The sequence below is a fragment of the Atractosteus spatula genome, chromosome 14 (assembly GCF_055471065.1).
Source record: "Atractosteus spatula isolate fAtrSpa1 chromosome 14, fAtrSpa1.hap1, whole genome shotgun sequence".
In the NCBI taxonomy this organism is placed as follows: domain Eukaryota; kingdom Metazoa; phylum Chordata; class Actinopteri; order Semionotiformes; family Lepisosteidae; genus Atractosteus; species Atractosteus spatula.
In genome coordinates this window covers 4202475-4227032 of record NC_142719.1, presented here as the reverse complement: position 1 = coordinate 4227032, position 24558 = coordinate 4202475, and the positions used below count along the sequence as shown (strand labels likewise).

Sequence of the window (24558 nt, the reverse complement as noted above, 5' to 3'; positions counted from 1 at the left end):
AGGCTAATATTGGAGCTGATCTGGTTCGCCAATTAATAAGATTGACGTCAACCTCTTGCATCATCTCAATTTATTATACTAGTGCTAATATCATAACTTGAAAGTCTCAGGTTAGTCTGGGCCCACTGTGTCCAATTTGTCTGACTAATTTAATTGACTAAAACAAGCTGTTTTGCCAGAGGGTCTTCTAGTCAGAATTTTTATGAATTTGAGGCTCTGCTGGTGGTGAAAACGGGCAGCTAGCCAAAAAGTGTCTGCAAACCTGCAAAGCGATATCTAGAACCTGGAGTTCTGTCTTTCAGCTAGAACTGAAATAGCAAAATGATCAACTGAAAAGGATCCCTTATACACAGAAATATTTAGACTTTGTTATACAGTAGCTAACTGGCAAATAAAAAACAATCCCTTGTCATTTTTTTTTTATTGTCTGCTCGGTATTTTTAGTTTTCATGTATTTTGGCCATGCTAATATTAAGCGTTTACTTTGCTAAGATTTCCTATGATTTACATCCTTCTTTGCTACACTCCTCTCTGCTTCACACTGCCTCCACTATACTTCCCCTGTGTTCTGGGCCCAGCTCTCCAAACCAGTATAGACTGAAGATGAGCAGGATTCCAGGTATAACCAGCTGGCTAAGAAAACAGGAGAAATGTTGGAAAAAAATCATTCGACATTGAAACTGATGGCATAAGATTTTGCAAACCTTTTCCATCCCTGTTTATTTTAGGGTTTCACCAGAAGTCCACCACATCCATCGTCCTACTGTAGCTACACTGCGGTTTCCTCCGAGTCTCCCACTCCAGCCTCCCCCAGTTCAATTCTCCTTTTACCTCCTTTGCAGTGTCTCACCCAGGGAAGACAGGAAGAGCTGTGCATGTTATAGATTACTCTTACGATGGCTACATAACTTGCTCAAAGAAGAAAAAAGATTGATGACTCCTTGGTTTCAGCAAAGCAGCTTTCCCTTTCAGAGTATTAAATACACATGGAAAGGAATGAGCCATCTTCATCAATCTACTGGGGATCCTGCTGCTATCATCTGGGAGAGATGAGACCCCATCACTTTCTTATGATTAAGACAAATGCTGCTGAAGCTTGAATTCCCTGTTGAAAAAGATTCAGACTCTCATTCACTTTGATGAAGTTTTCTGTGTTGTTTTTTTTATCTTTGTTCCACTTTTGTAATATCGAGAATCACTATTTTTTGTCCATTTTTGTTTTCTTTCATGTCTCTCCATCTGTTACTCGGTGGAAATCAGTACCTCATTAACAACGCCTGTGATCCTGGTATTCTTTAATCTCCAGGCTGTAAGCTCCACAAGACAGCACTCTTAATTATTTCCAAAAAGATGGCTATGAATTATAAATAGGCAGCACAATCAAATGAAAAAAAAACACATTTGATTAGTAATCTAAACTCAAAAGATGAACCTGTTATTAAAGTACAGAATGGCTATTTGTGCGACAGAGAAATTCTATCTTGTAAAGAGTATTGTAGAACATGCATTGTAACAGCTAAGTTCATAGCTGAGGTACACACCTTAGCTGAAATAAATACTACTGATAAGACAGATTAATAGCTGTATTGACATGGTATATAAAAACGATTTTAAAACTAGCTAGTTTAAAACTGTTTTTTTAGCTGTACGTTTTTTTAATATGTAGTGTGAATGAAAGAGCTTTGACTTTGAATGAACTTCACCTTGGTTTCTCAAGTTTTTAATTTCTGTAAATTCATGGGACAGGTTGGGATCAGTATAGACTTTGTGTTATTTAACAGCTAATAGAAGTGCTATTGCCATTTGTTTTCATTGAACTTTCAGAATATGATGAAAATGTTACCTTTTTATGTATGTATGTTATTATAAAATGTTATATAAACGTCATTGTCAATGATAATTTTAATTATTTACTATAAAAATCATTCTTTGCTCTTGATTTTATGATCACTGCCTGACTATTAAGTGCTGTATTCAGGTTGTGCAGCACAGTACTAGATTCTCCAAAAAGCTTCAGCTGCATGCCTCTGTAAAACATTCACACTGTCATTAATTATCAGTAAGACACCAGTTTGTTTTAAACCAGGAAGAGGAAATAGCTGGTAAATATGCTCCTGAAACAGGAGATTCGTGGTTTCAGCGTGAATTCTGTGCTTTTTTGCTTTAAACTTTTTAGGTGGTGGTTGGGTGGGAGAGATAATTGTGCCGAACACCTAATATTCCTTCCAAAACATGTTTTCAGTACAAAAAATATATATCAAACACCAGACCTCATTGAGCTATCCTATTTAGGGTAGTTTGCATTTGGTTTATATTTTAACACATAATGCAGGAGAAATTCAGCTACAGATTACCTAATGGAATAATAGCATCTCAAATCATAAACATAACTTCGACATTAAACATTTCTGATAAATTCTAAAATTTAAAACATCTGCAATATAGAAAAACAAGTTTTCTGTCATGCCACATATCATAACCCAAGTGGAAATGAGCAACTGGTTTCTAAAGTCTGAGCTGATATTTATAGGTATGCACTGGTTTAAACTGTTTTTGTGTTTTCCTTGCCTTTTATGTAATTTCCCAGAAAATAGCTCTGATTCTCTCTAAATGAAGTTGATGCCCACTGAGAGTTTAGAATGAATCCCAGGCAACCAATCTGCTTAAAAATATTACCCATGGGTACTCTCTGAAATATTCTACAACATCATTTAGTCACTAATACCTGATGGATCTATCAGATCTTGAGGGAGACAAGAAAGGGATTCACTAGCTGACTTAAAAGCTATTGATAGCTTTTTGGTACCTCCATCAGAAAATCAGAATTACACTTGCAGTGACTAATCACTTCCAAATTGATGCTGAGCTGCACTTCCGTTATATTTTAAAAATTATTAATTTTTAATTACATCTAAATCAGTCAAGGCAGTTGGAAAACAGCATTGGATAAACTCATTTCATTTTACAAGCACAGCAGCAATTTAAGGACACTTATAAATTAATATTTTCTTCCCTTGTAGGAATTTCACTAGAAAAGAATTCTCTGGCATTCACTGGTGACTCATTTCATGGGGTCCAGATCAGTACGTTCCAGTTTAGAGCATTTCCAAAATAAGCATCTTGGCTTATTACAGCATTATCTTTTTAAAAACATAGTTTAAATTAATTAAATTGATAAGCAATAGAAATTAACCGGTGAGCAGTTTAGACATGAGCATAACTATAAACATCAGTTCAGACTTAAGAAACCAGGTACTCATTTCCACTTGTGTTATGACGTTTGATGTGCCAAAAAATTGTTTTTCTATAATGCAAATGTTTCAACTTAGCATTGACGAAACAGCTGGTGCACTTTTCTGAATGCTATCGTCAGAGATGAATGAATAACCTGCGATACCTATCTAACATATCATATAACCCCCGTGGCAAAATACGAAGTCCAAAAAGCATATTTGCTTAATATGACAGACATCTCAAATTTAGGGAATTTGCAATTTTGTGAAAAAAAACGTCCTATGTTCCAAGGATACCTGTATTATCATATTTGGCTTTTAGTTTCTGATTAAAAAAATAAGTTTGATCATATCAAGAACTGCTTATTCTTTCCCGTAAACAAATATTTTGTATAATGTACTGACTGTGCACTGCTTAGTATTGCCAAATTGTGTGTTAAATGATTCTACTATATTTAAAGCAGATGGAATGAATATGTATGTAACGTTGAGGTAAATTCTTTCGCTGCTTTAATTTACGTATATATTACTTTTTAAAATGAATTTATTTAACCCCCACCCCCAGTTAGCCCAAAATAACATACATGTATACCGTAACAAAAATTTAAGGTAATTGTAGACATTTTGCCAATCCACAGATATACAATCATCAGAAATGAAATATTTTATTTGCGTTGTCGTGCATGACTACGACACACAAAAACCGACAAAAAAAATGACAACAGACATGACAGCTCCCTTTAGTCCTCGGGTACGGACTGACCTCACTTCCTTTTGCAACAGACACTTCCGTCAAGATGGCGTCGGGCGTGGAGGTTAGTAAACAGAGAAATACCTTATTGAAATGTTCGATTCTGTCGCTAAACTGCCAATTTTCTGTTTGAACTTTTTTTAAACGGACAAGCTACGGTGACCATCTTGAAACTTTCTTATCTGGCTTTGGAAATGGTGATTCTTAAGCGGTAGTCCAACGCTGTTTAACCTATACAGTATATATCACGGGAAATACACGCCTGGTATCTTTTTTGTAACTGAAGCTTTAAAAAACTTTTAAGAATGGTGGTTTTAATATCCTTTTTTCCCACTAGGTCCTTTACAGAGGAGCCAGTGTGTAGACTTAAGTACTTCTAATGCACTGCTTGTGATTGTATGATTTAACTATTTTCTGATTGTTGTACGTTTTATTTGGTTTTGTAACGACAAAGTCATTTATTTAAAACCGCAACAGGCTCCCAGGGTGGGCTAGTAATTGGAAATGGTTGTACCACAGCTTTCTATAGATACATAATTATATAAGACAATTTAGGTTTTTGGTTCAGACACGTGAGAAAATAGTTAAGATCACTTTATTGGCCATATACAATTTCTTGTATTAGGAATTTGTCTTTCACATACCTCAACTTGCTCTCCATGAGACACACAGACAGGGAGAGAAGATTGGGGTCAGAGCGCAGGGTCAGCCATTTATACGGCACCCCTGAAGCAGTTGGGGTTAAGGGCAAAATTAGTAAAAAAAAAAAGAGTAAAATTCCTCTGCCGGCCGGGATATGAACCAGCAACCTTCCAGGCACAGGCTTCACCTTGGTGAAGTGATTTAACTAATTAAGGTTTAAATGGGCCACTAGATCGTTTCACTAGAGCCTTCAGCTGTTGCCAATTTAAAGAGACATGGGGCATGGGGAGACATGGGGCTGAGATCCCAGCTGAAATAGATTGTCTTTTCTCGGTTCTTTCACGTGTCTCGTGAAAATGGTCTCATTTTTAGTCAGCTTAATGTTTTGTTCCAGGTTGCTGTTGCAGACACAAATGAGGAATCCTCAGAAAGCACTGCAGCTCAGAAGAGAGAAGACAGACTGCGAAAGTTCAGAGAGCTTCACTTCAAGAGGGTTAGAAATCGTTTCATATTCGTTCCCCCAGTGTTTGGCTCATGAGTTATACAGAAGCTTTATTTCATTTGTAATTCGCGTTGAAACTGCCAAGCCCAGAATGGCTTGAACAAGGGAAATGCACAAAGCTCTGAGAATGATAGAAATGATCCTCTTTTGTTATTCGTCTGTACAAAAAAAATAATAAAATTACATGGGGACATAAGAAAGAGAGGATGCCAATCTAACAAATATGGTTGCTGAAGGTTAATTGCTTCAAGAATCTTATTCAGCTGTTTCTGCTGACAGAACCTGGTTATTCTTCTCTGCACTGACTCAAGAGCAACAATGTTGATTTTTATAATGCGGGGACCAAAATTGTACAGCGCCTTGATTTAAACGATAGCTATGGTAGCTATGTGTCCTGCCATTTTATTGAGGCATCATCCTGTCATTAAAAAGTAATATCGATTCTCCGCCACTAGGGCAGACATGGCCCAATTCCAACCCTTTGTCACGTTGGTAAACAGTTCATTGAGTCGTTACAAATCAAAATCATTGTGGTCATTGCGAACTGGCCTTTCATTACCCCTCATCTAGTGCAAATAAAATACTGAATGAAGCAAGTGATTATTGTATTAGAATCTGCTCTGATTTTACAGTGTGTTACTTATAAAATAATAAACTGTTACAAACTTGAGCTTTTACTCTTTCATGAAATGTCCATTATGCTGGGTTATCTCATGTTAATATTTGCATTGAAAACTTATGCATTATCATGATAATGTTGAAACAGAATGAAGCTCGCAAGCTCAACCATCAGGAGGTTGTAGAAGAAGACAAGAGGCTTAAACTTCCTCCAAACTGGGAGGCTAAGAAAGCCAGACTGGAGTGGGAACTGAATGAGAATGAAAAGAAAAAGGTAACTGAAACTCTTCTTAGTTGGTTGTGTGACCCTTAGCATCCAAGTGTCACTAAATGTATTATAAGAGCTTATATTGGAATGGATCTAATAGGTAACTGAACCAAAGGACTCTCAGAAGGGCTGCAGAATCTTCACCGTTTAGAGCATGGGCTTCATTCTTCTTGAAGACTGACAATTTTAGGTCATATATGTCTATAGTGCAGAAATATTCACATCTGAGATGCATGTGAAACTGTGCGTGCATGTGTATGCACATACAAATCTGGGATCTCCTTTTGCTTATGTCTTTCCTTATTTTTTGCTTGGGTGAAAGAAAAGGGCAAAATCTTTGGCTCTGGATAAAACTCATAGAAGCAGATTGTGCTCAAAAAGACAGGGATACTAAAGAACATGTTCAGGTCAAGACTACGTTTGCAAAGTTGTGCTGCTAATTCCTGACCACAGTGCTTCTACCTTATTATATTTCTAACTGAAATCATGGGGGCAAAATCCTTAGCCGTTCATAGAAAGCTGTATAATCCTCAGCCTCCCAGAGCCTATCCCAGAACTTTGCCCTGAATGGGATGGCACAAGACAGAAACAGGTTATCCTAGCCAGCATTCTTTGCAAGGTGGGAGGAAGTTTGAGCATTCAAACAAAAAGTACTTCACTAGGGAATCAAACCCAGGACCCATGAGCTGTGAAGAACTAACTCCCACACCACATTGCCACTATGGAAAAAATACGCAAACATTACTGGGAGACATGGTGGCGCAGTGGTTAACATGCCTGCCCCTCAGCTCTGGGGCCCTGGCTTCACCTCCATGGGTGCTATCTGTCCTCCCCACCATCACGTGGGTTTCCTCCCACAGTCCAAAGACATGCTCATAGGTTAAGTGGCTTCTGTGAAATTTGCCCTCGTGTGAGTGTGTGCCCTGCGGTGGACTGGCATCCCGTGCTGCCTTGCCTTCAGTGATTCCCAGGATAGGCTTCAAGCCTCCGTGACCCTGAATGGAATAGGAGCTCACTGGGCTTGATGATGACGACAAGCATTAATAACGTTGAGGACGAGGCGTTCGGTTTATCCCAGCGCTGATTTTTTTTTTCCAAATGAAATTTTAAAAATGTCATTTTCAGGAATGTGCAGCAAGAGGAGAGGACTTTGAGAGAGCTAAGCTGTTGGAGATCAGTGCTGACGAAGCAGAAAGATGGGAAAGAAAAAAGAAGAAGAAGAATCCAGATCCAGGCTTCTCAGGTGTGCGGTTTAGTGCTGTTATTGTCCTACCAGACACATGCCCGCCCTTCTGTAGCACTCACCTGCTTTCGAAATTCTGTCCTTAGATGGAGCCTACCTTTCATACCTAACTTTCATAAGACTGCGTAGGTTTCCAACATAAAGAGCCCATTCACCGCATCTTGCTCATGTCATAGTCATTAGCTCATTGATCCCAACATTTCATGGAATTTTTTTTTCTGGTGGGATTTGTAACATAAAAAATGGAGTTAACAGTTTTAGTTGTCAGTGCTATTTGGCAATTCAACAAAAAATTAAAAACAAACTGCACTCTCTTTATATATTTTTAGACCCTTACCTTTCAAGAAGAAAGTACAGAAATTGGCCTATGTCTGAATAAATGTGTACTGCTTCTAAATCCATTCTTATGACTTCTGTTCTCCAAAGCGTTGCGGTACTTATATCTTGAGTCCACAAAGAAATAACAATCTGAATAATTCCATTTATATGTGACACACCTTCTGGTGGCCACTACAGCTAATTTAAGGAAGCTACCAATTCTGTAGTTGGGAAAAAATCAAATCTGTAGGGCAACCTAAAACAGAATATAACAGAGTTATATTTATGGTCTTCTTGAAGGGCATTGCTTTAGTGTTTTCCTAATATTAGCTCCCAAAGTTGAAGGTTTATAACACTCCCATCTCAAAAAAAAAGTAAGAAGTTGTTAGCATGGTTCATAAATTTGAGCTTAAGAAGCACGGTCATTTCTGTACAGGTATAATCTTTTTGGAGTAAGGTGTGATCTGTGTAAGTTGGTATCATATCTTAATATGAGAGCTCGGTGTGACTTTACACAACTGCCATTTGCTCAGTAAGCTTTTCAACTACATTAACTGGGTTGTGTATTATGTTCACAGTTCTGAACCCTCTTAAAACATGACATTCCAGCCAACAGCTTTGCAGTACAATTAAAATATAGAAACAAAGCTGGAGGCTTATCATGCTACAGTATTGTTACTGCATGAATGAGGAATGCAAAACATTAAACTAAGGAGTCACGATTTAATTTATAATTCAGATTTAGACACAAAGGCAGTGATGCATCACAGTTTCCTGTTACATCTTGATCCATGTAAAGCTGTTCTTATAAATCATTTTTAATTGACTGCTGTAGAATGCGCTACCATGGTTGTGATGTTATAAATATGGCAACCATGTGTTGCATCAGAACACTTTGGAAATAAATGTGGAAAATTCTTGTACTGGGGTTGCACTAAATTTTCTCCCCCTTTTAATGAGATACAGCTTCTGTTGCTTTTTTTTATCTGTGTCTCATTTCTTTCAGTAATTAAATGGCCTATATGACAAAATGCTATGATTCTGAAGTTTTCATTGATTCGGCAGGTTATGCTGAAGCACAGCTGCGTCAGTATCAAAGACTCACCAAGCAGATTAAGCCTGACATGGAAAGCTATGAAAAACAGCGGGAAGAATGGTAAGATAATGATTGTTGATCATTTGATGTTTTTTTTTTCCCATTGTTTTCAGTTGCTGAAACAGTGGACACTCATTGATGCATGCTCTTTATTAGATATGGCTTGGGGCAAGTGTAGGTCAGTGCTGCTCGTTAGCAGAGCACAGAGGCAGAGCTAGAAGCCATGTGTTGTTTTCATACAGTATTAAGCAGTTACTGTGCCTTGGTCCACAGTATTGGGCTGTGCTGACTGACTCGGTGTTCAGCTGAAAATGTGGTCTCTTACTTGTAGTGGCGATGACTTCTTCCCAACATCCAACAGCCTGCTGCACGGCACCCACGTGCCGACTAAAGAAGGGATGGACCGGATGGTGGCTGATGTCGAGAAACAGTGAGTAACAAATTCATTCAAAGTCTGCATTAATTCTAACCGCCGGTTATTACAGGGTGTGTAGTTACTGTGGGCAGTGTAAAGTGAATGCTCAGTACCTTAAGGGTTTAGTTGTGATTGGTAAAATGTAAAAAAAGATTTATATTCTATGTGTGAGATAATTTAGCACATAACAAATATGGACTGATGGGTTTGTCCTAAAATAATCCTCGATAATTGCAGTGTGGTATCCAATTTCGTCTTGAATAGTCTCGGTGTTTAAAATCAGATGGATTCATCTGATAAATTGGACCGTGCGTCAGTTACCATTGCCGTGAAGAATTGCTTCCCTCGCAGGGCTTGAACGCATCTTCAGTCTCCGCAGTGTGCTTTCTGCTACATGCTTATCATGCTGTGTTTTCGTACTGTCAGGTTTAATTCTTCCACCTCTTCTCAGCTTCCTTAGGCTTATTTGCTTATTTTGTGTGAGAGCAACATGCATAGGACATCTTCCTGTTGATGACTGTTAGGGGAGCAGTGGTCAGGGTTCTGGACTGGTAACTGGAAGGGTGTGGGTTCAAATCCCGGTGAGATGATGCAGTTATATCCTGGGAAATGGTGCAAATGTAACTCGCTTTGGATAACAGTGTCAGCCAAAATAAAGTGCAGAAAAAAAATAGCAAGGGGCGAAGACAAATAGATTCTACTGTATCTTGTTGTCATGCTCAGATCCTCTTTTTGCTCAGTGAACCAAATAAATGGATATTGACTAGCTGCTGAGTGCAATGGGTACATGGCTCATATCTGGGATTAGTAGGCAGCTGCTTGGTAGAGGTCTCCACACGTGATGAAGTGACAAATCCACAGTCAAATTCCAGTCCTCAGCCCAGTGCAAGGCTGGCGCCATGAGTCCTCAGTTCTGATCAGCCATTCTGTGTGGCTGGGACTCCGACCAACAGTATACCACATGCTTGGCTCACCTTACTCGCAACAAAATGAATACATTGGGTTTCTTTTAATATATTACTGAAGATTTCTCATTGGAGAGGTGGAGGGTGAGAATAGGATTCTTTGCAAAAGAGCTGTTACGACTTGAATTATATTTTCGAAGGGGTCAAAAGATACTTGACTTTTTACGATACAATAGGTAAGATAACTGCGTGAGATAGTTAATTGATATTTGATGGGTATTGGTGCCATTACTGAATTATAGCATTCCAAGGTTTGAAGGGCTTTCTTCTTTTCTGAATAAGTTTTTTTTTTCCTTTTCTTTTTTTCAGGATTGCGAAGAGGTCAAAATACAGCAGGCGCCGGGCATACAATGATGATGCCGATATCGACTACATCAATGAGAGAAATGCCAAGTTCAACAAGAAAGCCGAGAGATTCTATGGAAAATACACTGCTGAGATCAAGCAAAACTTGGAAAGAGGCACTGCAGTTTAATATTGTGTGCATACATCCCATGAATTCAGTGCACATGCAGAGCCTTGAAGGTTTGGTTCATTTGTTGTCATCGGGGATAGCATTATGTTGAGCAGGAGGAAAACATTTTTTCTGAATGTGAAGGCGAACCATGGGTGCATTCTTTCCAAGTATTAGAATGATCCACACCATTTAAATAAGGAGCTCACTTTCCTTGAACCACAAAGACCAAGCATCACAATAAGTAACACATGGGAATGTTTCTGAAATGTATGCAAAGTTTTTAATCTGTGCATGTAGGAACGATGAAAAGTTTTTTTGCTGCCCTTTTTAAGTAGAATGCTTTTTGTAAGTTAAAATATGTCACTGTGTAATCTTTTGGATGTGTCTTCTCATTATTCAATCATGTTTATAGTTCAATAAAGTGTTTAAACAATTCCTTGTTATTCTGTTGCTGGTAGTTGATTTTACAGATATTATTTCATAACTTTTGGTCTTTCTATAGTGAGGAAGAATGGAAAAGATGATCAGCCTATCACTGTTAGTTTTTTTTTTTGCATTACTATCCTGATGGTACAAGATTTTCCAGTAATGCTTGTGTTCACCATCGATCAGGAGGTTGTCAATAGATATGGAACATGACATCTTTTGTTGACTTTTGGATGGTTACTTCATACATTTCTAACTAAACTGGAGAAATATGCATGGATTGTAAAACTTTATCTTCTCAATGATCAGTCTTGTAAATAGAAGATGTTTTTCAAAAATGTTCTAATTTTCATTTATTGCTATTAAATGATTTTTACCAAAGATCTGAATGATGCTTTTTTACTGTAAGATTCTACAGACTGGTTAGTTTGTACTCCAACTCTAGCGGATATAGTGTAGCAGGACCATATACAACTGTCAGGTGAAATACAATAAAATTTGATCTCCTTCCTTTTGTTGGAGCAGTATCAAAGTGAAGTATCTTCTTAGTATCCACTTATCAGAAGAGTTATCAGAAATAATACTGGGTGTTTGGAGGGAAAAAAAATCCATCTTAGATCTTCAGCCAGAAGAGGGAAAACAATTTAGGTATTCATATGATCTTTCAAAATCTCAGTTTCTGCCAGTGGGCTTAAAGCAATATGATACAAGAAAAGACTTGTGACCTGTCAGAAGATCAAAGTTTAACGAGAGCATGCGTTGACCATTTTGTTCTTTGCCTGATGTTTTCGATAATTTAAAGCTTGGCTGACTGCTCCCTCTAGTGGATTTAAAGACAAAGGCTTAACGGCTGTGAGGTCCTGGAAAGTGTCCTTGCATGACAATTGAAATGCAAGACTTCACGGGCTTCAGCGCAATGTAAGTCAGATGTCCTGGTCTTTGTATGCCATCATCTTGGATGAATGGAATCTTTTTTAAGCCTGCTTGACCTTTACCTTAAAAATGAATTCTCGGGCATCGTACCAGGGGGATTAGTATAGTATTTGACAGTGACCATTTTAATGGGGGGCACATGCTTTGCGGTCCTAAATGTGGGAGTCGGACGTAATTAAGGGTTTTTCATTGAACATTTCTCTGGTTTCTCTGATGTAGAAGCCGATGCGAAGAGCTCTCTCTTACTGTTCTCTGGAAACCCTTCTCCTCCACAGATGTTTCCCTTCCAGCTATGCAGTGACCCTACCATATTTCATGACAGCATCATGGAGACCACAAAAAAGCACCTGCCACCAACAGTAAGCAGCCTTTTTTTTTCTAAAATAACTTCTTCCCATCACCGGTGATAACCGTTGCCAAAGGTAATTTGTTCTGTGAGATTACTAGACTTCAAACATCGAAGCATCTTTTATTTTAATTTTTCCCCCCCAATTAGTCTGTGCCTCCGTCAAGAGTGTTTTTTTTCTCTATGTACAAAAGAAAGTTGTGGGGTTAACTCCGGTTGTGAATGAAAATTAAATTCATGTGACAAACTTAAATAATTGCTTTGGTGTCTGTGACATTAAGAGGAAATTAAACATCAAATAGTCTGCCTGGAAGGGGTAGCTTCTAACATTTTTCTCAAGCTCTGCTGAAAAGGGCATTTGTGTTTTTACTTAATGACTCCTTTGTGTGAAGCTGTAAACATGAAAAAGTTTTTTAAAAAGTGACAGGATGACACAAAATGTGTGTTTATGAGAATGTGCCCAATTTAAGGCTGGAATTGCCTCTTGGCAATAGCAAAATGCTTATCTCATATTCCATGTAAACAAGACACAACTATTCCAACCAGAGGTGTAGCTTTCATTAACTGTGCCAGATTCTAAACTTATAAAAAGATGAATGTCTATGCATACAATGTAATGAACAACAAAGAGGGGTTCAGGTGTTAACTACGTATCATGATTCTATTAACAGTTTTTATGTTTTAGTGTTTGTCATTTTATTTAATCAGACATAATTGGCCTGCTTTAACATACTATCAATGAGCAGCTTTTTAGAGGAATCTTAGTTTAATAGAAACACCTACCACTTAAAAGTTTGTCACCATGCAATGCTGATCTCTGAAGTATCTTGAGGTACAAGATTTATTACAGATACAGACAATTTTCCTGTGATTCAGTGAAAAACATGAGATTATTGTGCAAGTACTTTACCATGGCTAGACATGGTGTAACTTAAAGGTGCCCATATGTATATAACAAATGCTTCAAATTCATTAAAAGCCTTTTCACATTTCAGACCTTAACACATAAATACCATTATCCTACTGGAGGTCACACAGGAGAAATATATATGGCCAATAGCCTGTCCAAGTGATCTTACATTTGTTTATACACTGATCTGGGATTGTTGTTTTTTTCCATTTCAGTGCATCTTAATCGTTAACGTATTAAGTTCCTTGACCAACAAATATTTTGAATAGGATTACAGCCAATGATCACATTTCTAAAAATACCCTGTGGAAAAGGTTACAAAGGAGAGAACTGGCTTTGAAAATGTGTTTCCCTAGCTGTGTGAGAAAGCGTGACTGGATGGTAAAAGGGTTTGATCATCCAGTCTCTCCTGTTATAGGGGGGGGGGTTCAAAGGAAACCAGACAGCAGACACTGATTCATTCTTTTAACTTTGATGACTTTATAATGCTTCATTATTTCTCTGTTTATTTTCAGGTAGAGTTTGTAATGATTAAACAGCTTTTAAACTAGGCGTTGGAATTCAAACAATTTTTATTGGGACGGGGGAGTCTGAAGATATCTAAATGAACATTGCCCATCTTTTAGAACCACAGAGGTCTGTTTAATGAGCTCTAATAAGATGCTAAAGTTTACCTTACATCAGGAATGAACATGTTCAAAAGACTGTGTGCAAGTTAAACCACTCAACCCCATGTGTACTTAATGAACAAAGAAGTTTTAGTGTAGCTGCCAGAAGCCTAAACACCTCTGTAATTTAACAACTGGATGATATATGGAAAATGTAATCAAGCATGAAATGTGAAACTGTGTGATCTTTCAAAGAACTAATTAAAATCACTGTTCAAAACAATGTACCATGCTCATTGGTCCACAGACGTCATGCAGCCTGTATCTGTATTAAAACTGTTGTCTGGGAAATAGTATGTTTTTATATATTGTAGCCAAAGACGACTAAAATATACACATTTTCTCCTTAAGTAAATAAGGCATATACAATTTACTCTCTACATGAGTAGCACCTACAGTATTCGGATTAACTGAGAAAACACTTTGGACGACTCCAAACTTTTTAAACTCCATACTTTTAAGGGTATAAAACATCCAGCGCTGCCCTCTACTGGTAAATGTGCCTATAAGCGTCAAGAACATTTGAAGAAAAAAATTCAAACTACAAGTCTTGAGACAGTTTAAGGAAATTCTTCAGTATGTGGGCTTATGTGCATGAGATTTACTCATTTCAATTTATTAATCTTAAACCATCCCAGAGAAAAGGTTATTTGTACATTGGATCATCCTTTCATTATCATAAGAAACACAGTTCAGATATTTTTCAGAATGTGGTTTCAATACTAAAGACAGGCAGCAATCCTGTATCAAGATGAAGACAATTCTCCATCGCGTACCCCATTACGTACACTGCAGCGTAGGTTTTTGACTTGCATAGGTTTGGTAACAGGATTATGGCTATACTTAATAAAAATTATATATACACCTAACCATACAAAAATCATGCAGTCTAGCTCTGCAGAGTCAGAAATTGGGAAACAAAATAATTTCGCAATAAGCTTAGCTGTGAAGAACTGCCATGTTCATGTTCCTGCCAATAACTTCGACAACACAAATGGCTCAAGACCATGGCAGAGGTGATGAAAGACAGCCCTCCCATCACTATTAATTTACAAACTTGACTGTTACAGCCTTTCGATTTCTTGCCCTGCATGAAGAGGATACACACCCCCGTCTTTGTGTAAACCTTTGTGGAGGCTTTATGGGCAGATTTGTTAATGGTTTCCACACTGTGGATCTAAATACCCAGGTTTGGGTAGAGTAGAGGGGGGGGAATAAATACCTGTTAATGCTTGTGCTCAAAAAGCTATAGATCAGAAAGTTTTGAAAACAATTCAAATTTCTTAAACCAAAAAAAAGTTATCCTATGTGATTTTTGCTCTACAGTGTGCCTAGACTTTTAAAAGTTAGTGAACAATTTGGAGATCTGCGTGTCTTGCAACTCACTGGAATGAATACAGGAAGGAATCCCTAGTAACTTAATTAACTGCGTCCATTTCATGGCTGTTGAATTTCATTTTAGTCTTAAAAGTTGGTCTTTGTATGAACCGTGTCTGAAGGAACTTCACAGTTTTGACAAAACCACTCAAAACACCCGGTTTCACATTTATTTTTATTCAAGGACCAAGAGGATGAAAGCTAAAAAAAAAAATACAAATGCAACACTCACTGTAACAAGTTTAGATTAAAATTCCCACCTGTATGAAATCTTGTCCAGTCTTCATTTCACATAACATCTGAAAGAAAACATCTAATATTTAAAACCATTTTTAACAGCCCACCCTCCCCATATAATATAAAATCTATGTACAAAAAAATACATTAAATTTACAGAAACACTTGCTCCTGAAGCTACCGCGTCTTTATAACGGAATTTTTGGGAGATGTATTTGAAAACAGCCCATTAGTTTTTGCTTGTTGAGTGACTGGTACCCAAAGTCCATAAGGGTATTCGTTTTTCTTGCTTTCAACCTTGACTGTGGATTCAGGACTGCCTGGTTGTGTGCAATATGATGGCTTTGCCACGGCATTCTGAAAAAAGAAAAAAAAAGGTTATATTTGGGTAGTGCTAGCTGGAGCTGGAAAAAAAATTGTAGATTAACATATGCTTACTTTTGGGCTGAAAGCAATCAACTTGTTTTTAGGTGACATCTCCGTGTTAGGAGACTCCTCTTCTGCTTCAGTCTTTTTATTCTGCTGCAAGAAGAAAACAAATGCCATTTTAGACTTGGTAATAGTATCTGAGCAATATTCTACTTAAGACATTAAGATCAGAAACTTCAGTAACATTACATGCATGAAAGATTTAGATGTGCCACTTCTGTATTAAGGTAAGTCATCAGTACCCAATTTCTTTGAATATATAGTAAATACGCTACTACAAACCTGCTCATTCCACAGTTTAACCTTGTTACTACAAGATATGGGTGCACAGCCTCATTCATTTGACAAATGAGAACCATTTATTCCGAATCACTTCTTAGAACTCTAAAAAGTGAATTGGTGCAATATGCACCTACTCTCTTCCACGACGTGTTTTTCTAAAAGGTACCATTCTTATTTCTGTGTACCAAAGGCCTTTTCTTCACATTGAGATTCAACCCAGCACTATTTGTGCAAATAACTTATCTTTGGCATAAGCAGCTTGGCTCTTCTTCTGTAACAAGATCTCTTATCTGGAATACAGTGTAAAAAATAACATTTGAAACCTGGGAGTCTTCAGCTTGTTCAAAGAGCTGAAAGTTCTATTAATCACGTAAGCATGAATAAAATCAGTTATATAGTACTAAGGCATACTAATACATATACAAAAATAAAAACATTAAGATTATATCCGAAAAGTACACAGTACTCACTAAAAGCACCTGAAAAACTAGTTTTCTACAATTCACCCATAAAATGATGTTTTTTGGTCATCAGCAAATTCAACCCTCCCCAAAACATCATGCCACGCATTACCACCTTATTCTCTTCACCAAGGCACTGAAGACCACACTCAAGTTTTCTATAAAACAGAAATAGAGCATGAAAGTCTAATCTGTTACCTGAAAACAATATGGGAGGAAAAAAGACAATAGCAGATTTTTGTGTAGTAGTTTGGAGAATAAGTAAAATCCCACTGCAGACAATGCTACAAAGTGTCAGCAGAACATGAATAAAACATAGCTCATATATGATTCTAGACCATTTCAGTAGTTTAAATCAATTTAAGTTTTATTACCGATATTAACTACTCTGTGAAGAAGAATCCAACTTAAACCAATTGAATTTAAACATGATCTAACTGAATCAGAGGTTGAGGCAGAGCTCCCAAAAGCTCTACTACACAACACACTGCTGTAATCCAACAGGAAACATAGGACTAAGACTATGAACTAGCATAATCCCTTGCTACATAAAGCCACCGGCCCAGTATTTTTCCTCAAACCATCCAGTCAAATAGCACAAACTGGCTGGGAAACGTTATCCTAACCATAACCATGTACGCGCAGACACATGGCAAGGCCAGTCAGAGAATGCCTAACATGCACATCATCCTCGGACGCTTTGCAGCATCATCTGCTTAGGGGCTCAACACTGCGAAAGAAGGAACGAGAAGCATGTTGCCTGTTCATGCTTGGAGCACAACTACCAGAGAAAAGTTCTCCAATACACATCGCACCTACCTCCTTCAGACCCTTCAGAGTGGTACTCTCTCGCCTCACCCCTTTCTCCTGCCCGTCCGCCAGCAGCTCAGCCTTCACGCTGTCCGGCAGTTCCAAGTTATCCACCCCAAGGGCCCTGGCTGCGTTGGCTTTCGCAATTTCCAGAAGCTCCCTTTTATCTAAAAGGCAGGACAGGAAACCGGCTTGTGAACGAGCGGGAACGACAAACGCTGGCCTGTACCTGGAAAGAAGGACAATTCGGCGCTGCTCACCATTCTTGCTCAGACGGATGTTGGGCCTGCTAGGTGATCTGGACCTGCTTCTGCTCCGGTAGGGGTCATAGAAGATGCCCCTGTTCCTGTCCACGAATCCATAGGTCCTCCGCCCTCTGGACCAGGAGCTGGAGCGCGAGCGGGTCCTGGAGCGGTACCTCCTGTAGCGAGACCTGGCTCGGCGGGGGGGGCGGCCGTACGACCTCGAGCGAGACCGGTACCACCGGGGGGACCAGTGGCACCTGCAGCGGGAGCGGGACCGGGTCCTGTGACAGCGGGGCCGCGAGCGGGACCTGCTCCTGGAGGAGGAGCGCGAGGAGCTCCGGTGGCGCCCGCGGGCGCGAGGCCTTCGGTAGCGGTCGCCGGACCTCGACCGGGAGCGGCTCCGGCTGCTGCGGGAGAAACTGCTGCAGCTGGAGCCGGAGCTGCTGGAGCCGGAGCCGGAGCTGGAGCTGGAGCTGGCTCGGCCCGAAGACGCAGAAGAGGACCGGGACCAGGAGCGGGGCTCCCTCTCGTGCTGGCTGGGGCGGCTCTTCTCCACGGGGGAGTGCAAGCGGAGCTCATCCATGCAGGCGCTCATCTCCTCTGCCTGGCTCTTCCTCCCACGCTCAGGCTTTCCCCCTGCGGCCTTCATCACGCTGCCAGCTGCGATCCTCTCTTGGGGTCCCGAAGCATTCTCTTTATTCTGCAGGTTACCTTTATCTGTGAAAGGGTTCGCAGCAGACTGAATCCTCCACACATGCAAAACATCACGTCAACTTGTACTGCCACAGCTATGCTTATACATTAATCCCGGTGAAAAACCTCAAATCTCTACAGCGTTGATATTGACAGCACAAGTAGTCAAACTGTGACCTGGCTAAATCTACTTTTCAACTTTTACTCCAAAACTCTTACCATAACTATCCCAGGGCTCATTCCACACCTCCTCCGCATTTCTGCCATCACTCTTAAAAGATGAGCTGTTAAAAAAAAAAGATTCAGTTTATTAAGCAATGCCTACCCAGCAACAGTTCTTAATTACACATTAAGACACATGCACCCTTAATTTGCCCAATTAAAATAATCACTAGGCTTCTATGTCATCAATTTCCCTACGGGATTAATAAAGTATTATCTATCTATAACTTTAGCGACAAAGTCGCCTCGATCCCCAATGACTGCCGTCTATTAAAAGCGACACACGCCCCTGCCGCCACCTAGCGGCCGGCTGCGGTAAGCGCAGGGCGCTGCGCTCTGGAAGTTTCCACGCCGCCCTCCTTCCCTGCTGTTGCCATAACAACAAGGTGTTGGGGGCGCCATGTTTCCCAGTCAGCACTTGAAAGACACTCGATAGAAATACCGCAATCAACTCATTTTAAACTCCAAAACCTGCCTCTGCCTCTGGGTGACCTCCTGACACCGATTCCTACAAGCTCCCCCTGTATTACTTTGCATCTCTTCTCTTATTTCTCGTCTCTTAACTCCGAGACTACTTTGTCCGTTCGAAGGGCTATTATCCCCTTTTAAAACAACTAACATTACTGTAGCTAAAGCACGACCGAGATTTAACACCCCAGCTGCAATCGTAGCGTTGCGCCACGCTGCTGTTGTATCTATCCAGCTGGGAAAAGATCTTCGCCATCCTAACTTCTGGCAATGTTGATCAGTCCCACACTTATTATTCTCACGATGTCACAAATTATAGCAAAAATGTGCTCATGAAACTATCGTAATGGAGGTTTTTCGAAACAAAACCAAAAAAAAAAAAGATACTTACGGAACGTTTTCGCCATTTGGATGAGGAGTCAAAACCGGCTTCCCCACGGCACCCGGTGCCTGAGAACAACCAGGGCTGTTGAAGTCGCTTGTCACCGCCATTCCTAAATATATTATTTAGTCAGGGGGAAACAAGCACTTTAAATCTTAAGGGGGAAAAGCCACAATAACACTAACGATCCTTACACAACAGTGTCTCCGCAACGTCTGACGCGCAACTGAGCCAAACCAGATTATTCAAGCAGCTCTTGCGTCACGACCCGCGATCGTTGACGCTGATTGGTCGAGAACAACGAGGCGGCGTCACCTGATTGGACAGTTCTGTCCAGAACACTTCGCCTTATTGATCGGAGGCGAGCTGGTCCGGTCGTCCTCAACACGCTGGAAAATTACCTTGATTTCATTTTGCATTGTATTTACAGTACAAGCGGTGTCACAGCCCAGCCCGAATAAAACTAAAATGTTCAGACTATGCGAACAGTCTTCTGTGTCACATGTTCAATTGTTTGACAACATCCGCATTCGCTTGTTTTATTTGCCCTTGAATGTATACATAATTCACGCTTTCATTGCTGTTCAATGACATCAACGCTTACGGGACACTAAATATTAACGGGTTTTATATAAAATCATTACATATGTTCAGTGCTGTTGAACCACTGTTGGGAGTAAAAGCTCGTTTTTCCGAGGTGGATGCACGAACTGTGGCTTCAGCTGGTTTGTAACATTTTACGTTACATAACCTTGAGGAGGCCCTCTTGTTCATCTAAACCTTGGGCGTAGACAGTGAAGGTAAAGCTTGAACTGCGGTTACAAACAAATATGCCCAATGCTGGCACAATCGGGTGGGCTGGGCGCTGTTGTGGCGGTGCACAATCGCTTTAAAAACGGAAAACCACAAACACGCGAACTGTAAGGCAAGAAAAACTCGTCCCCCCTCCCCTCCCCCGTTCTGTGCGTTTGCGGTTTTCCTGGAACACGGTGGCTCTGGAAAGCGTCTCATCGCGAGACAGGGGGTGCTCGAGCGACCTTTCATTCTATATTACACAACTCTGCCGCGCGCCCTCCCTGCCGACCTGCTCTTCTTGCAGAAAGGCGATCGATCGTCCTGCCAGGCTTGTTTTGCGAAGCACCATGGCGATACCAGACGTCCTCCCAGTGAGCTTTGCCTACGTGATTCTGACCTTCTTCTACAGCTGGATCATGCTGTTTTACCTCAGCATGCGAGTCGTGCAAGCGAGGAAGAAATACGGCGTCAAGGTAATCGCTCTCGCTGTCTGCTTAGTGGCTTGCATAAGGTGGCATAGTCAGCATGACTCTGCAACAGCTGAACTCCCTCAGCGCCACACTGTTACTATAACCCAAGTCACAATCGGACTTCCTGTTAAAATAACGCGTTTCGGGTTGCTTTCCGGACGATTCTGGCTTTTTTTTTTAAAAAATGACCATAACCTGAAACCTGAGCATAGCTGAGTACAAATCGGCTGAGTTTAGCTTTGAAGAACCCCCGCAATGTTGAAGTGAAATTGCTACCCTGATAGATAAAGAGAGTTCGATCGCTTGGTGGTAAAGAGAAATAAAATCCGGCACAATATTTATCTGTCGGGGAATCGCCTTGAATTGCAAATAAAAACTACCCTGTCAGAAAAATGTAAATAATGCACCGATCTGGTTTCCAATGTTTTTTTAATGCAGAAATGAGCGACATGCAAATAAAAAGATCGCTGAAGCAGTTTTCCCCCCATTGTACTACAAACATGGAATATCACCATGTCATGTCACAGGAAAACAAAACTCATACGGTGCTTTATTACATTACAGCTAGGCTCTAGGCTGTTTTTTTGGGGGACGATCAAAAATCACTCAGACGTTTCTAATGCACAACACAGATTTCGGACTTTGCATTTTAGATGGGTCTGTGTAGAAAGATGCAAACCTTTCGTTGAAGAAACGGAGCTTCCACAGCCCCCGGCATCCTAGCGCGATGCTAAGGCGAGAGGGCGCTAGAGTTAAAAACTCTTCAAAGTTACTACATTGTTCCTTCGACGGACTGTAAACCGGAGGGTTTGTCTCCGCTCGTCGAAGAGTGCTCCACTCCGCGTGCTGAGCGTTAGGATTCCCCTCTGGCGTCAGATCTCGCGCGTGTCCAGTGTCCTGAGTCCCCCGCCGTGTCGCGTGACGTGCTCTGCTTCGGTGTTTGCAGTACCCCGCTATGTACAGCGACAAGGAGCAGCTCTTCAACTGTATTCAAAGAGCCCACCAAAACACGCTGGAGGTCTTCCCGCAGTGGCTCATCTTCCAGTTCATATCTGGACTTGCTTACCCTGTAAGTACCACGCACCTCTTGCTGAAATACCCCGAATCACAATCCCAGCTAAGTCATGACACAAGGGTTTGAGACACATTGAATTAGTCCGTGTCTGCCACTCGATTTGCCAGTGTGGTACCATGTGCATGAGTGGCCTATGACTTCTCATTTGCATATCGTTAGTTATTGGGGAAGCAGGCAATTGCACCTACTGTAAACTCAGTGCTTGGCACCTGACCGCTGGCCCTTCTGGCTGATCTGTCAGACTTCAAGGAAATCGCCATGTTCTCCAAACTCTGTAAGACTTGTTGATAAACTGTATATAAATTCTAATAATATTTACTAATTCATTCCACACTTGGGTGACATGCCCTAGGGATTATCTTTCACACCAGTTGAGAACCATTTCATGGATTTCACTTCCTGCTGAACTTCAAGTTTACACACATAGTCAAAATCTGGAGTTGAAGCACAGTTGAAGACACCAAGTCATCCAATACTTTTTTGTTGTGATTATACTGGTCAGCTCCTGCAAATCCCTCTTCCCCCCTTCGTCTCTGATGTCTGCGTATCTTCGTATTCTTATTTTATTAGGTGGTAGCCTCTGTGCTTGGCGCAATCTGGGTCACCAGCAGATTTTCATACGCCTGGGGATACTACACTGGGGGTAAGATGCTACTTCTGCACGTTAGCAATGGTAGATCTCAACTCTAAAATATGTAGTTTCGGCTACAATGGAATTCTGCACTAATCGTCTCTACCTTTTCCTTACCAGACCCAGAGAAGAGAATGAGAGGGGCCTATGGTTACATTGGATACTTTGGAGTCATTCTGCTGTCTCTTGCAGCTGCTCTTCAAATGCTGGGGCTCTTTTAATATTTCCCTGGGTCTTAGGGTCGGGGTGTTGGCACTGGCTACCATAGGAGTTAAACCCTAGATCCTACAGGGCACAGTCCTCACTTGAGGAATTTAAATTGTTAAATCAGATGATGTCTTATAAGTGAGAAACAGTTTTAACACATGATCAAAAGCTTGAATTTTTCTCAGAATGTCAAGTCTGTAAGTACAGATATGTACATCAAATAGTTTTTTATAATCGTTCTTAAGTAACCAACTTATAGATAGATTTAATATTGCAGATATTCTTATTACATTTTTAACGCAGGCCAATATTGACCATCTGAATGCACACTACGTTTACAATGGATATGAGGAGATTTCTATAAATGCTCACTTCGTAGCAGAAAATATCAAGCACTTAATAGTTTTTCCTTTCATTTGATTACTAGCTGCTTCCATAGTGCAGAATAAAAGGTTCCATTAGAAACTGATTATCTCAGGCACTTGGAAAGAACCTACTTGGACATCTGAGAGGAAACGGCTCTCAAAACTTAGAGCTTAGAAGGAAAATGAAGTCCTACATTCCAACTGATGTTCTATACAGTAGGTTCCACACAAAAAATCTAGACTTGCCACTGTTGTTGGTCTCAATCCAAGTGGCCAAATATGCCATTGTTAAACCTGTGTATGTTTGCACAGTTGTTTTTTTTAATATGCTTTGCAAATCCAGTTTCTTTAGATTCCACCTGCTGAAACTGACAGCACATGACATACCCAGGCTTTGTCCTGTGATATCCTGCATCACTCGGGGGTTGAGAACAGGATGGCTTGAATCTTAAGGCATGATAAGCTTTTGTAGGAAACTAAGGTGCACATTACTTCATCCACATTGTTGCCCAACCTCATTCTGTTTATGGCCTGTCATCATGTTAGTCCTGTTTTCTATTCTCTTATCTTTCCCCATCATTAATTCATCTCCTGGAAAATCGCTTTATTAAAAACGTTGCTTAAAAATAAAGGTAAGAAAAATAAAGAATGGTAAAGATTAAAAATGAAGTCATAATTCAATTGGTACCTCACATTATGGGTGTTAATAGAAGACCTGACTACACCAACTGTCGTGCTTCAATAGCCTGTATAAAATATCTATCTTGTGGTAAAATATTCTTTAATTGCATTTATATAGGCTTTGCTGTTGAGACATTTTATGTCCTGTAAATGTAATAGAGGAATATGTTCAGCCTGAAATCTGTGATCTATAATGTAATTCCTGAAGTAAAATGACTTTTAAAAGCTGTGTACTGCAATTAGCATGAAGATATAAATGCAAATTAGCATGTTGAGATTTTATTAATGGTACTGCCTATTACAGGGGTATCCACTCAAGGTCTAGGGGTTCGTAGTGTGTTCGGGTTTTCATTTCACCTCAGCTATTTACAGACTAAAGCGTCTCGTTATTGGTTTAATTAGATTAATTTTGTTCTGTCTACTATTCTGTGAGATGCTGGTGTAAGCTGACAACAAAACCCTCCAGGACCAGGACTGGATACCCTTCATCAATCACTACACTTGACTTTAATTTCAGATATCTCCCTTGAAACTTGTAACAAAATGTGTTTTTTTTTACAATAAAATAATTTTCTACTGTGTTCTGATTAATATTGCATTGTGTTAAGAAGTGCACATTTGAGTTTTCTGCATAAAGCCATTTAAATCATGTGATGCTGTTGAAGTGTACTCATACAGCGGTTGCAGCTCTTCAGAACCTACAAATTCAGTCCCTGGATTCCAGGCCAATGCAGTTATCATATTATTATAAAGTGATCCGCTGCACCAGGCTTAGACAAATAACTAATAATCAATTCAGTTCAAGTATTGGTTCAAAGTCCTGTAATATGGATTCAGATACCTAGTCAGACTCTATCCCCAGACCTAGGAGCATGAACTGTACAATAAAACAATACCTGCGCTGATGAATAAGAATGCAAAGGAACAAGTAAACGTT

General features: G+C 40.0%; 3 protein-coding genes across 4 annotated transcripts; 2 read left to right on the top strand and 1 right to left on the bottom strand.

Annotated features, from left to right (window-relative positions):
* Positions 1–4005: 4005 nt before the first annotated feature.
* On the top strand, positions 4006–11315 carry syf2 (SYF2 pre-mRNA-splicing factor). The gene is made up of 7 exons (XM_088933243.1): positions 4006–4048; positions 5021–5119; positions 5895–6020; positions 7140–7257; positions 8641–8731; positions 9003–9101; positions 10361–11315. Exons 1-7 carry the CDS (start codon positions 4031–4033, stop codon positions 10524–10526), a joined length of 717 nt encoding a protein of 238 aa, XP_088789369.1. The 5' UTR covers positions 4006–4030; the 3' UTR covers positions 10527–11315.
* Positions 11316–15329: 4014 nt separating this feature from the next.
* Positions 15330–19625, bottom strand: rsrp1 (arginine/serine-rich protein 1). Of its 2 annotated transcripts, XM_088933242.1 has the most exons (6): positions 19407–19625; positions 18545–18609; positions 17648–18349; positions 17397–17554; positions 15844–16406; positions 15330–15762 (listed from the first exon to the last, which is right to left on the bottom strand). In XM_088933242.1, exons 1-5 carry the CDS (start codon positions 19505–19507, stop codon positions 16356–16358), a joined length of 1077 nt encoding a protein of 358 aa, XP_088789368.1. In that variant the 5' UTR covers positions 19508–19625; the 3' UTR covers positions 15330–15762; positions 15844–16355. The 2 variants fall into 2 exon arrangements, with proteins under 2 accessions (XP_088789368.1, XP_088789366.1); XM_088933240.1 differs by lacking the exons at positions 15330–15762; positions 15844–16406 and having other exon boundaries at positions 17146–17554.
* Positions 19626–20314: 689 nt separating this feature from the next.
* mgst3b (microsomal glutathione S-transferase 3b) lies at positions 20315–24202 on the top strand. Its single transcript, XM_088932094.1, has 4 exons — positions 20315–20665; positions 21609–21731; positions 22308–22380; positions 22489–24202. Exons 1-4 carry the CDS (start codon positions 20540–20542, stop codon positions 22587–22589), a joined length of 423 nt encoding a protein of 140 aa, XP_088788220.1. The 5' UTR covers positions 20315–20539; the 3' UTR covers positions 22590–24202.
* Positions 24203–24558: the final 356 nt, after the last annotated feature.

Bases quoted from the DNA above. Each gene is read 5' to 3' on its own strand.
- syf2 (XM_088933243.1), top strand. The intron at 5,120-5,894 runs GTTAGAAATCGT...ATGTTGAAACAG, and splicing joins GAGAGCTTCACTTCAAGAGG to AATGAAGCTCGCAAGCTCAA. The intron at 6,021-7,139 runs GTAACTGAAACT...TGTCATTTTCAG, and splicing joins ATGAGAATGAAAAGAAAAAG to GAATGTGCAGCAAGAGGAGA.
- rsrp1 (XM_088933240.1), bottom strand. From the start codon at position 19,507: ATGGCGGTGACAAGCGACTTCAACAGCCCTGGTTGTTCTCAGGCACCG. The intron at 18,350-18,544 runs GTAAGAGTTTTG...ACCCTTTCACAG, and splicing joins TGAGCCCTGGGATAGTTATG to ATAAAGGTAACCTGCAGAAT. The intron at 17,555-17,647 runs GTGAGCAGCGCC...CCTGCCTTTTAG, and splicing joins CATCCGTCTGAGCAAGAATG to ATAAAAGGGAGCTTCTGGAA.
- mgst3b (XM_088932094.1), top strand. From the start codon at position 20,540: ATGGCGATACCAGACGTCCTCCCAGTGAGCTTTGCCTACGTGATTCTG. The intron at 20,666-21,608 runs GTAATCGCTCTC...CGGTGTTTGCAG, and splicing joins GGAAGAAATACGGCGTCAAG to TACCCCGCTATGTACAGCGA. The intron at 21,732-22,307 runs GTAAGTACCACG...TTATTTTATTAG, and splicing joins TATCTGGACTTGCTTACCCT to GTGGTAGCCTCTGTGCTTGG.